Source organism: Gekko japonicus, unplaced genomic scaffold, assembly GCF_001447785.1.
Source record: "Gekko japonicus isolate JY-2015 unplaced genomic scaffold, Gekko_japonicus_V1.1 scaffold1039, whole genome shotgun sequence".
Classification (NCBI taxonomy): Eukaryota; Metazoa; Chordata; class Lepidosauria; order Squamata; family Gekkonidae; genus Gekko; species Gekko japonicus.
The window spans coordinates 91,063-104,751 of record NW_015164218.1 but is presented as its reverse complement, the minus strand read 5'-3'; the positions used below and the strand labels follow the sequence as shown (position 1 = coordinate 104,751).

The 13,689-nt window shown below is 48.0% G+C and overlaps 1 protein-coding gene across 1 annotated transcript; it reads right to left on the bottom strand.

Annotated features, from left to right (window-relative positions):
* Positions 1-813: 813 nt before the first annotated feature.
* On the bottom strand, positions 814-12,614 carry RCN3 (reticulocalbin 3). Its single transcript, XM_015408506.1, has 7 exons — positions 12,543-12,614; positions 9,796-10,040; positions 9,166-9,359; positions 6,583-6,755; positions 5,653-5,713; positions 4,258-4,457; positions 814-1,427 (listed from the first exon to the last, which is right to left on the bottom strand). Exons 2-7 carry the CDS (start codon positions 10,026-10,028, stop codon positions 1,320-1,322), a joined length of 969 nt encoding a protein of 322 aa, XP_015263992.1. The 5' UTR covers positions 10,029-10,040; positions 12,543-12,614; the 3' UTR covers positions 814-1,319.
* Positions 12,615-13,689: the final 1,075 nt, after the last annotated feature.

Here is a 13,689-nt window from a genome sequence, read left to right as displayed (position 1 = left end):
ACACGAGGGGGGGGGGGGGGGGAGAAGAATAGTTTTATTACTAATGCAGAGTGTTACAGGTGTGAGGTCACAGCTCTTGGTGAGGGCGCAACTGCTTCATCATTTCATTGTAACTTTTGGCATCATCAAGGGAACGCTGGTAGCTTTCAATGAACTCCTCCCGTGACAGTCTGCCATCCTGGAGAGGAAGGGGAACAGAAGAAGAAGAAGAAGCAGCAGCCCATGGGAGCAACAGCTGTGTGAGTGACAGGATTACAGCATGTCGCTTGCAGATGCCTGCCATAAAATCTGTCTGGCCTTGAAAAGCGGCTTGGGGGGAGGGTGGTAATGAATCCAGTGGGTGGATTCATTTAGTTTGGGCCTCCCGGATGCCTCTGTTCTGCTTCCCCTTTCCCTATAGAGTTTTTTAGGGTAGTTAATGGAGAGGAAACATGCATCCTAACACCAGAGAGGAAGAAAATGGGTTGGAAAAGATGGGCACTTCCCCTTAAAGAATCAATTTAGGGCTCGCTTGGGCTGCTTCTACCTCAGGTCTCCATAGTTGTCATTTCCCCCAATACCACTAAAGGGATTTTTAAAAATTGCCATTGGTAGATCAGTATAACATTATTGTAGTATAATGACCTATTGCCACAAATTCCTCTGCATGCCCGGTTTGCTTTTTAAAACAGGCTCTAGACCTACTCATTGCAGAGAGATGCACTTTCCCCCTTATATCTCAGCAGTGAAAAAGGCTACAAGCAACAGATTGTGACAACAGACTGTTATTCTATAATGCTATAATGATGTACCAATGGCTGATTTTTTTTAAAAAAAAAGGCCCTCTAGACATGTGGATGGCTGAAGTGCCAGTGATGTCGTTTGGACCATCAAGAATGTGCACTTTCCGATCCACATGGTGTACAAAGGTTAGTCTTTCCAGAAAACCAAAAAAACCCAAGCAAGCTCCAGTTTGGATGCCAAACTGGTGTAAAACCATGGTGTGGAAGCAACCTTAAAAGCAAACAGGATGCATTGGAAACAGTCTCCTTTCCTCCAACTCTCCTGGAGTGCAGAGAACTTGATAGTGCAGAAAGCTTCACAGTGCTTTGGGGAGACGGGAGTGTATGGTCAAACGGGATGGATCAGAAAGGCGACTGTCGAGAGAGAATTCTACCAGCCAGTTTCCCTTCAACTGCCCAGGTATGTCAGTTACCGTAGCTTTTCGGATAACAGGCCCTTCCACCAATAAATAAGACGATCAATTCCCTTTTGGAGTGTCCTCTCCCCCTCAATTAAGGGAGGGTGTCCTTATGACAACCTCCCCCAATCCACTCCGATCACAACTCATCATGTTCCTTTGTCAAATCTTCGCCATAATTGGTGGCCTGGCTGCCCACAAACATGTTCCAATTGTCCAAAACCTCCTGCTTGGTTATTTTGTCATCCTGTGATGGATTTGGGTGAAGGAAAAAAAGCTCTTCCACCAGGCTTTTGAGTAGGAGCCGCCGCCCCACTATACCACCACCGCCATTGCACCTAGAGGACGTTTGCGAGGCCCTGAGGAAGAACTTGGGAACGGTCAGAAGATTCTGGAGAAGAACTGAGCTGAGCCATCTTGGACTTATGTTTAATAATTGATTGAGCACCACTGTTTTAATGTTTGGATGTTTTTACTATGCATCATATGTTTTAATTATGGCTCGGTTTTTTCCTTGTCTCTGTGAGCCACCCTGAGCCCATCGGGGAGGGCGGGGTATAAATGCGAAAAATAAATAAATAATGAATAAATAAATATCTGCTACTCTTCTTTCTCTTCCTCCCTCCAGCAACATCCAAAATTAGGAAAGACCCATTTAACAGCAGTATATAGGTTCTGCAATCCTAAGAAATCTTTCCTGGGAGTAAGCTCTGTTGAATAAAACAGAACTTCTCGGCACGGGCTCTAGAAGGAGACAGGTGGGGGAGAACCAGTGGTTGCCAACTGTCAACTATTCTTCCTTCCTGCTATTTCATCCAAAAAAAATTGGCAGCTGAAACAAAAAAGCTTGGCAATCACGGCTGTAGCTGGGGCAGAGCCTCAGACCAAACACCCATTACAGCCAATGGCCGGAACTGAGTTCCTGATGTTCTATTTAAAGTTCTGGAAAAGAGATGCATCGTAATCTCTGAACCAGCCTGCCGAGGGAACCAACTTTTGCCTCTTCCCCTGGCAAGGTAAACTAGAAGGTTATCAGCAGAGGGGGAATTAAAAGACTTTCTGAAGCAGGTTTCGCCCTAACTTTAATGAGCTCATTTGATGGCAAATTGAAAATTTCCTCCTTCAGATGAAATCTGTGTCTTATCTGACATTGGGGAACTGAAAAGAACGCCAGGCTTCACTGATCTAGATTGCTTGTCCCAGAAAACTTCTTTGGCTTTGTGCCGAACAGGTAAGCTGTCCAAAAGGAATTCAGAACAGAGCCGGGCCTGCACCCATCGATGGAGTCTGACTGTGTGGCATCTCTGCTTGTTTTACCTCAGGACTTAATCTATAGGACTTGGCTTCCCAAAGATATGTCCTCTGGTTGCCTAGCAATGACAGTGCAGCATCCATCTTTCAATGACCCACAAAACAGCCTCTGAATGATTGAGGCAGGATGTCAATTGCAAGCACCAGACGAGATGGCTTTTTCCCTCCATGTAAGCATTGAGGAGGCTTTTTCACACACACTGCCTCAAAATGGTTCCAGTCAGTGAAGAAGGCAGCTCAGCTTACTGAATTGGGAGGGGGAGGAAAGGTGCTTCAAGCTTCAGAGCCCTGATAGGTAAAGGTAAAGGTTCCCTTGCTCAAAAGCCAGTCGAATCCGACTCTAGGGTTGTGGTGCTCATCTCCGTTTTAAAGCCGAAGAGTCAGTGCTGTCCGAAGACGTTTCCGTGGTCATGTGGCCGACATGACTAAACACCAAGGTGCACGGAACGCTGTTGCCGTCATGCGGCACACTCGGGTCTCAAACTGCTGAACTACCGACCTTCCACAGCCTGCAGTTCAGCGTCTTAACCACTTGAGCCACCGCAGCTCCCCAGAGCCCTGATACTACCGTGTTTTCCCGAAAATAAGACACTGTCTTATATTTATTTTTTCTCAAGAAGACACACTAGGGCTTATACCACAAATGCATAGAAATCCTGCTAGGGCTTATTTTGGGGTAGGTCTTATTTTCAGGGAAACAGGGTATGTGCGTTTTTTCCTGCTATTGTTTTGGGTTTTTTGAAGAGAAACATTTTCAGGAAGGTGTTCAACCCTTTCCCCACTCCGTGTTTCGATCACCTCCAAAGCTTCTCTATCACAGGGTTCAAAACGTAACACAAACATAGAACCCAGCAGACAGAGTGCCACGAAGGGGGAGCATGATTTGGAGAAAGGGCACAGAGGGAAAGATTACATTCTATTGTTGCTCCACCTCTCCATGAGCTGCTTTTCTTTTTAAAAAATAGTACTGGCCCAGAAGAGAGTCTTAAAGAGAATGCAATTAAAGGGGAGGGGTTAACACCCAGAAGTGTTAAAGAGAAGATTCTGGACTGGATGGGCCATTGGCCTGATCCAACATGGCTTTTCTTATGTTCTCAATAAAGTTCATCAAATCAGGTTTCACTTCCAGGTCTTGGTAATTCCTGCTTATTGTTTTGGGTTTTTTGAAGAGAAACATTTTCAGGAAGGTGTTCAACCCTTTCCCCACTCCGTGTTTCGATCACCTCCAAAGCTTCTCTATCACAGGGTTCAAAACGTAACACAAACATAGAACCCAGCAGACAGAGTGCCACGAAGGGGGAGCATGATTTGGAGAAAGGGCACAGAGGGAAAGATTACATTCTATTGTTGCTCCACCTCTCCATGAGCTGCTTTTCTTTTTAAAAAATAGTACTGGCCCAGAAGAGAGTCTTAAAGAGAATGCAATTAAAGGGGAGGGGTTAACACCCAGAAGTGTTAAAGAGAAGATTCTGGACTGGATGGGCCATTGGCCTGATCCAACATGGCTTCTCTTATGTTCTCAATAAAGTTCATCAGATCAGGTTTCACTTCCAGATCTTGGTAATCAGTGTTACCCTACCAGCACTGAAGTTTAAAAACACTTAAGAATATATCTTAAACGCCTGGCCTGCCCTTCCATTTTCCAATTCCTCACTGCAAATGCTTACAGCCCACATGTCCTTCTCTCTCCTATTCTGTGCTCCTACTAGAAAAAAGAAACACCTTTTCCCCTGCATTTTCCCTCTCTTATCCAGACTGATCCTCACCTTATCCTTGTCCGACTCAAAGAGCAGGTGCTTTGACTCCACCTCGGCATGGTCATAGTCCGGTGGCAGGATCCAGTGCCCTATCTCCTCCCGATCCATTTTGCCGTCTTTGTTGAGGTCCCGGAAATCCAAGAACTGTTGGCGCTCAGTCTTCACCCAGTCAGGTTCTGGCTCTCCCGATTCCGAAGAATACATGTCACCTGGGGAAGAGAAAGGAAGCCCAATGGGATGCTGTTTTCAAAAGGGAATTTGAGGAGTCTGGTGGTCTCCCCTTGGTGAGGGACGCAGATAGCTCACCCCCAGCTGAGATATCTTCTGAGCATCCTCAGGTGGCTGCCGGGGAGTATGGGAAGTTCTTAGCCCCCCTTTGGCTGTTGCCCATAAAAACACTGCCAGCCACCTTGTCCTAAGGCCATGATGCCCTAGGTTAATTCCAGACCTCGCTTCTCAACACTCTGAATTTTAAAAGAGCCTTTAAACGAACAAGAGAAAAGCAAGATGGGGAGGATTAAGGAGCCTGCAACTCCACAGAGTCTTAAAACCCTTTTTCCTGGTCGTGGCATCACATTACAAAATCAGGGCCCTAGAAACTCCCGTGGAGCCCGATATTAAAATGACAGTGATGCTAGGAAAAGTTGGAAGGCAGCAGGAGGAGGAAGACCCCAACTTGAGATGGGTTGACTCAGTCAAGGAAGCCACAAGGGACCTCAGTTTGCAAGACCTGGGCAAGGCTGTCAATGATAGGACGTTCTGGAGGTTCATAGGGTCAACGTAAGTCAGAAGTGACTTGATGACACTTAACATGCATTTGATGAAGAACAGTTCACTTCCCAGTATGGATGGAGTCAAAACAGGATGCCAACAGCATGCACCCATGAACGTTTTTCTTACCAAGATATTCATCGGCCATGATGCCCTAGGTTAATTCCAGACCTCGCTTCTCAACACTCTGAATTTTAAAAGAAGAGCCTTTATATGAACAAGAGAAAAGCAAGGTGGGGAGGATTAAGGAGCCTACAACTCCACAAAGTCTTAAAACCCTTTTTCCTGGTCATGGCATTACATGACAAAATCAGGGCCCTAGAAACTCCCGTGGAGCCCGATATTAAAATGACAGTGATGCTAGGAAAAGTTGGAAGGCAGCAGGAGGAGGAAGACCCCAACTTGAGATGGGTTGACTCAGTCAAGGAAGCCACAAGGGCCCTCAGTTTGCAAGACCTGGGCAAGGCTGTCAATGATAGGACATCCTGGAGGTCAGTAGTTCATAGGGTCAATGTAAGTCAGAAGTGACTTGACGACACTTAACACGCATTTGACAAAGAACAGTTCACTTCCCAGTATGGATGGAGCCAAAACAGGATGCCAACAGCATGCACCCATGAACGTTTTTCTTACCAAGATATTCATCCACTCCTACAAGGCCATCCCCGTTCTTGTCTATGTCCTCGATGGTTTCCTGGAAAACAGGAAAGACCCAGCAACATTGCAGTTAGTCTTGATAAAGGAGGACAGGCCTATCCTTTGGTGACCTCTCACTTGCTTCCACTGTCTAGCTTGAAGGAGCTTAAGAAAGACTCCTCAGAAGAGATCCGCAGGTACAGGCAGCAGTGAAGTTTTGAGGATCCTGCCAGCTTTTTCACACTCAGCCCTGCCCAGTTCCCCTACTAAAACCAACCCCATCCCATGTGCCTTTCGGCCAGGCAGGATTTGGAAGACTCAGGTTCAAATTCCACCTCGAATGGAAGTTCATTGGATGACCTTGGGCCCGTCACACACACACTCAGCCTAATCTGCCTCACAGGGCCATTGCAAGGACAAAATGGAAGAAGGATTGGATTTATACACCGCCCTTCACTACCCAAAGGTGTCTCAGAGCGGCTTACAAACTCCTTTCCCTTCCCCTCCCCACAACAGACACCCTGTGAGGTAGGTGGGGCTGAGAGAGCTCTTGACAGAAACTGCTCTTTTTCAAGAACAGCTCTTATCAGAACTACGGCTTGCCCAAGGTCATCCAGCCAGGTGCAAGTGGAGGAGCGGGGAATCAAACCCGGTTCTCCCAGATTAGAGTCCGCGCACTTAACCACTACACCAAACTGGCTCTCAACCAAAATGGAGAACATTGGATCCTCATGGAGGACAAAAGTGTGGTATAAATGAATTAAATAAAATGATTGGGCATAAAGGGTTGCGGGCGAATCGGTTATCTTGAAAGGACTGGGGTTCCACCATGACAAAAGGTACCGGGTACATAACCCCAAACACAGCACATGAAACAAGGTACTACCGCAACCTCCTTTTCCAAGAGTCAAGCGTTCCCATTCGTACCGTCACCACCACGTCTTTCATGTAGTCAAACTCCTCAGGGTGGAGGAAGGCCGTGAACTCTTCCCTTGTAGCGATCATGTCCCCGTCTTTGTCGGCTGCCTTGAATCGCCGCTCATCCCGAGCCAGCATCTTCTTGTACGTCTCTTTGTTTTCAAGATCGCCAAATGCCTCACCTAAAAGGAAAAGACAACAGGGATGTCCACAGTGGGCTTCCTCACACAATCAACAGTCACAGATTCTCCTACAAGAAAAACACACTCCCTTGCTCTTGTGTCATTCGTGGACGGAAGCGCATCGGACTAGGGAAACAAACCCTTAGAACGGAACCATTTCTCAAGCAGTGAATTGATACTTCCTGTACCAAAGATATACTTCTAGGGTTGGAATAGATTCCTTGTAGTGGGTGATTGTGTAACTAGAAAAAAAATAGAAGGATGTAAACTGCAGGTTCCCCAAGGATCTCTGCCGGAACAGGTGCTAGCTAATTCATTCATAAATAATCAGGAGCCAGTGGTGAGAAGTGAAGTAGCCAAGTCTAATGTGATGCATACTGGGACAAAGAAAAATAGATCCACTCCTCTCTTTGAACTGGCTGCTGGTGGATAGCTCCCGAAAGACCTGACTACATCATATGCTTTTCCCAGGTATGCTGCTGTAACACATTACTGTTCCATGCTTGGAACTTGATTTCTAGGCGCACACGGGTCCAATCTGGATTGGAGCCACAGAATGGAGGGAGTGGGGGGCTTTAATCTGTCCCTCCCAGTGCCAGGGAGCTGCTATTCACTGCACTGGGGAAACTGGGATGTACTGAGGGTCTACAAACTAATGGGGTAGATGGCAGCTCCTTAGTGCTGGTTCACATCAAGAACACAACATGATGTGGTGGAAGGCTTTAAGCTCCTTCGCCCTGTGCACCAGGGTGCTGCTCTGAATGGAGTCTCCATGCCCCTAAGAATCAAGTTCTGACCCACCCTGGAAACTTACCTGGGAAAAGCGTATTGCGTAGTTCAGCCTTGCAGATTTTAACTCCAGCATATTGCGGCAGTTAAAAAAAGAAGACTTATTCCATGTTAGACATTGATGCAAAAAGGGTTGGAAATAAGTTGGGCAACAGCAAAATACCTTTATGTAAATGTATAATGCAGTCACACACCAAATGTATAAGTCTGGCTGCACCACCTCACCAAAATAATTGCAGCATTTCAGAGGGCTGTTTGTTGAGGAAAAAAATACAACCAAGGGAAACCATGAATGGCATGATGAGCATACAGAGAAACAGGATTTTCCCCCCCACTCACAGAAATGCTAGAACTTACCATCTCCCAATGAAATTGATGGGCAGGAGATTCAGGACAAGAACTTTTTTTGCAGAATGCAAATTACAGAATTCACTGCCACAAAGTGTGGCAGTGACTCCTAGATGGTTTTAAGAAGACATTGGATTTATACCCTGCCCTTCACTTGGAGTCTCAGAACGGCTGTGAACAAACTGCAGGGGACAGTTCCTGCTTTTATGCCCTGCTTATGAGCCTCCTGAGGGCATCTGGCTGGCCACAGACGGAAGCCGGATACTGGGTTAAAGGGGACTAAGAAAGATCCTGCAGAGTTTGTGTGTACAGGTCACTATGTGTCTCTGCCATTCAACCACTTTGGAAAAGAAAACCATTTTGTTTTCTGCTTTTGCAAGGACAGAACAATGGCATCTGTCCAGTGACTGCTGGTTCACAGGCTTCTGGCAACTCATGACTGCCCCATATATCCCCTATTCTGTCCCAGCAGCTGAAACTGGCTTCTCAGACCCAGCCAACCCCTTCCAAGCTGGCTCCCAGAGGTGGCAAAAATGCCAGAAACACAAACACCAGGGCCTCTCTCCCTTTCCAGGTAAGGCAGCATGCCAGCCGGGCACTTTCAACCCCAGCCAGCTACAACAATGCTCCTACTAGCAATGAGTGATGGGAAGGGAACTCGGACGCCCGTTTCTGTGTCCATCAGCCAGACTTGCTGCGGGACTTATGGTTATAAACATCACTGAAATGACTGTGTGAGTTTGGAGGCTCCAGATAACCGTGCAGTCACCCTGCAACTGTCCTGACCTGGATAGTCTGGGCTAGCCCAATCCCGTCAGAGCTCAGAAGCTAAGCGAGATTGGCCTTGGCTAGAATTTGGAAGGGTGACCTCCAAGGAATAACAGGGGTGTGATACAGGGGCAGGCAATGGCAAACTGCCTTAAAAACAAGTCTAGCTCGCCACCTAGTGGTGCATAACGCTAAAGGAGCTAGAACTTCTGGCTGCCAGACAATCTTAGGATCTCCTGGCTATTCTACACACACTGCCATATGATAATAATAATTATTATCCTGCAACTTTCATGGCATGCATGGATTTGATCCTGTGTTTCCCAAGTCCTGACCTGATCCTCTAACCACTACACAGCCCTTTACTAGACCTTGTAAAATAGATCCATTTCCCCCCTTCAGAACCCCCCCCCTTTGGTTGTCTTCTGGTCTAGAGCTCCAAGTGGTTTCCCCGGACATCATATCCCTCCTCCATCACACACAGCTTCCCTTCCTCTGTTCCTACCTTCATAGTAACCATAAGTGGCATTCTTGAACTCCTCCCAGGCGATGTGTCCATCATTATTTTTGTCATAATCTTTCCAGTTCTTGTCCACATTCTCATAGATGTAGCGGTTCTGTGTGTGCTTGATCCAATCCTTCAACTCGGGCTGAGTCACAAAGCCATCCCCATCCCGGTCAATCCGGTCTACGATTTTCCTGCGGGGTAGAACATTGTTGAAAATAAATGAAGAGAAATTTGGCAAAGGGCTGCAGGATGATCTGCAGACTCAAGGTATGGATACGGGATGCCTATCTTATCCTCAGCAACATAAGAGAAATTGTCTCCAGGGTGGCAGAGATGGAAGGAACCCCCTTTTTACCATCACAACAACTCTGGGAGGTAGGTTAGGCTGAGAAAACGATTTGCCCAGGACGACTCAGAGAGCTTCATAGGGCCAAGAGGGGATTTGAACCCGGGTTTTCCAGTCCTGTCAGAAATCCAACTCAAGCTTTCCATGTCAGCACATGACACCTACATTAGGGACTAGAAACTTGCATTTCCTCAGTATGTAGAGCACACAATTCTGCAGCCAACGACTCAGTTCCAAGCCTGTGCAACGTTATGGCAGAATGAGCTCAGCTCTCCTCTTACCCCAGTCGCTCTTTGCTCTCTTCAGGAGTCAGCTGATCAAACGTCTTGGCCTCCTCTTTCCCCAAGAAGGCTTCGTGATCGTACTGGAAATCCTGTTGGTCATCATGGAGGTGGTCACTGAGGTCCTGGCCATGGTGGACACGGTCCTTCTTGTCAGGGGGCGGCTTGGCCAGGACGTAAGTGAGGCACACGGTCAAGAGGCAGCAGGAATAGAGCATCTTTTGCCAAGCCATAGCTCACACAACCTTGGGGAGGGGGGAGAAGCACATTAGCAAGGAAACAGACACTCCTACACACAATGCCAGGAGCCGGGCCTCTCAGCTGGACACCGCCTTCCAAATTAGAGGCTTAAAATCAAAGCGGATTGACCAGAGAATTCAAACCACCCTCCCTGTTCACATTTATCTTTTTCTCCCACTATCACTGCAAGACACTCCACAATCCCCCCAGGTTTCCAGATTCCAGGGGTGGATCCATCCAGCTTTTCTGCTAGTGAAAAGGGATCCCTTTTGATTACCCTGAAAAAGGCTTTGCTGGGGGAATCAAAATTGATTGATTACTGTATGGCAGTGGGTGTAGCATAGCCAGGAGATCCAAAGATTGTCTGGCAGCCTGAAGCTCTAGCTCTTTTTGTGGTGAGCTAGGTTTACTGTTGGGGCAGACAGAACTGTCACCCAGCTGGCTTCAAGTGGAGGAGTGGGGAATCGAACCCAGTTCTCCAGATTACAGTCCTACCGCTCTTAACCACTGCAGCAAACTGGCTCTCCTGCTGGGGATCACGGGACCTGCATGGACAAGAGCCATGAGGGATGGGGGATGCAGTACGGAGAAGAACTGGATAAGACTGAATGAAAAAACTGGTTGGAGCCCACTCTCTGACCCTGACCTTTAACTCAAAATCTATTCCTCTTTCCTACTGCTCAGGAAACCAGCAGTCCCAATGGCTCCTTCTCTCACATCTTTTTAAAAATGCAAGCTGCCTTATGCAGAGCCAAGCCATTAATACATCTAGCTCACTAGTGTCACGGTGCTCTCCAAGGTCTCAAGAAGAGAAACCAGCCAGCATCTGTAAAGTGAGATTTTAAGAGATTCCAGGGATTGTACACAGGCTCTGTTCTATGCCAAGCACTACCATTAGGCCACATCTCTTCCCCATAAGGTGTCTGCAAAACACACTACCCGTTTCACTCCACAAGACCTTCTTCCCCCATACTAAACTGGACTTTCTCCTGCTGTGGCACAAAAGCAAATACACTTGCAGACTGCTTCACTACAGTGAAATGACCAAAATAAAGACAGGCTCCCACCAAATGCAGGCAGAGTTGTCCCCAATCACCTTTTCTGCCACATTGTTTCATTTACTTTGATCCTCTCCCACCTTCCCCAACCACACTTTCAGAGAACTGGAGTTCTGATTGACCTTCTGTATAAAACCAAGGAATCCCACCTGCTCACAATTCTAATCTACACCAACCAGGCCTAAGTCTTGATCTCTAAGGAGCTTTAGGGAATCAGGGCCACAGTGGGGTAGGGGGACAGCCCAGAGTAGGAGAAAAACAAGTTTTTGAAATCAGGGCTGCACCTACAGTTCTAAAGGCAAAGAATGTTGGTAACCCCAGCAGCAGAGAAGTAGGCCAGTTCCCAATTGTGCTGCTCAAAATACAGAACGTTCAATTCCTGGAGGCTGGAGGCACCTCAATTAAAGCTGTCCCACTCAGTTCTGAACAAAGCCAAAGGCGATGAAAGTGACAGGCCGAGAACATCCCATTATTTCCTGGGCTTGTGGTACAGAGAGAACCCAGAGAGCGCCAAATCCTTTGGATCACCAGCAAAGTGGGCTGAAAACCAAACCTGCACAAATGTAAACATACACCTAGATTGTTTCGCTGCAGTGGAATGGCAAAAACAAAGACAGCCCCCTCCCCCCAAATGGAGGGCAAGTCCCCCACAAATGAAAGCGTCATCTTTAGGCGCCAAAGCCCCAGAAAGGAAATCGGGAGAGGAGGGTTCCTCCTCCAGCATCCCAGACGCTTTGCAAAAGTGTCCTCAAACTGGAAGGCACCCTAAGATTGGTCACACCAAAGACAAAGCGATAGAGATGGTAGGAAAGCATAACTAAGCCTAAAACAAAGGAAAGTAACAGCGGGACTGGCACTCTTCTTTAGCAACTAAGCCGCGATGGAGACCTAGAATTCCGTTCCGGAGCAAAGATCTGCGCTTACCGCTGCAATCCTTTCTCTGCCCTATTTGTGGTTTTGGAAGGAGCCCCAGCAACCCACCCGCCGCTTCTCCGTACCGCTCTTTCCCGAAGCGTAAGATGCGCCCTTTCCAAGTAGCAAACCACACCACCGACCGCCTCTGTACAGCAGCTCGGCCCTCTCCAAGCCCGGCCGTACCCGGTTCCCGCAGCCCTGATTTTGTACCCGCAAAAGAATCATTGATAAACGCCAAGGGAGCGTGGAGTGGGCGAAGTCTCCCGCTCTGACTCTTTCTACATGAAGTTGGGTACCCTCTTCTCCTTCCTCCGCACAGTCATCGGAAACTGTAACCCCCCCCCCAACACCCTCCTCCAATATGCACCTGGGGCACCCTCCCACCAAATCTCTATTGCAACCGGGCCACCCCTTCCTCGTGCAGCCTGTCCCGCCCCCCCGGAAAATCACTATAGATCATCTTCCCTATCCAATATGCGTCCTTCACCAACACCGATCCCCGATTCAGTCCCTAGCCCGGGCTATGTTCTTTACCTCCAGCAAGAATCGCAACCGCGTGGCGCCCCCACTCCAAATGCAGCCCCGGCTCATCCCCAGCCCCTCCTGGTGTCTCTCCGAGCCACGCCCCTCCTCCCTGAGGAGGCCAATCGAAGAGCGCCGCCGAGCGAGGGGCGTGGCCGAAGAAGTCTCGGACTGGCCGAGGGGCGCCACGTTGACACGAAGTTTGGTTCTTCCCAAACTTTTCCTTTCCAGCGCCTTACTAGGCAAGGCAGGGCGGACTCCCGATCCCTTTACAAGCCGCCAACTGGAGAGCACTCCGACATCCCCCTTTTTCACGTCTTGGAGGAGAGAATCCGCCCCTTTCGTGGTCAGTCACGCCACGATTTAAACAATCAGCGTGTCCGGGAAGGGGGAGGTTAGTAGCGGAATTTTTTTTATTATTTTATTTTGGGTCCATCAAAATAGGTCCCCACGTTAGCCTGCAGTCAGTAGACCTCAAGTTCAGATCCTCAGGTCTCTCTCCTCCAACCTCAGCCACATCATAGGCTGGGAACTTGAAAGGACTCATTCATTTATTTAGTATATTTTTATCCCCCCATCCCCGAGAGAGGAGCTCAGAGCAACCGACATCGGTGTCCCCCCTTCCATTTTACCCTCACAATAGCCCTGTGAGATAGGTAGAGATTGGCCCTGATCCCATGGCAACAGTAGGTTAGGGTCTTCCTTACGTCATTCATCCATCCCTTGTTCCAACACACCACTCGCCCCCCTTCACACACGGTTTTGCCTTCTGTTATTCCAGCAGCCGCCCCCAATCCTGGGGTTCAGTTTGTGCACTTTTTGTGATGATGGGGCATTATGAAATTTTGTTGTGCGTGTGTATTTAAGTGCAGTGAAAGCATTCGATTCTGTTATTGGCCGACAGTAGCAGAACACTGGCAGATCCATGGTGTAAAAAGGCACCAAAGGCATCCCTTAGCTTCTATACATGGACCCCCCCCCCCCAAGCAAGGAATCTTGCTTCAAAATGAACCATTCCATGAGCAAATGACGCAAAAGACCTAAGGTAGAAAACCTTTCACTGTTCCTGTGCTGATCCAGCATCAAAACATAATTAAGTGACATGGTGGGACAGCCATAGATCTTCTCAAAAGAAGAAAATAGATAAAGGGGCTGCTCA

Bases quoted from the DNA above. Each gene is read 5' to 3' on its own strand.
- RCN3 (XM_015408506.1), bottom strand. From the start codon at position 10,028: ATGGCTTGGCAAAAGATGCTCTATTCCTGCTGCCTCTTGACCGTGTGC. The intron at 5,714-6,582 runs GTACGAATGGGA...CCTGTTTTCCAG, and splicing joins TGAAAGACGTGGTGGTGACG to GAAACCATCGAGGACATAGA. The intron at 1,428-4,257 runs GTGAGGATCAGT...AATCCATCACAG, and splicing joins TTGAGTCGGACAAGGATAAG to GATGACAAAATAACCAAGCA.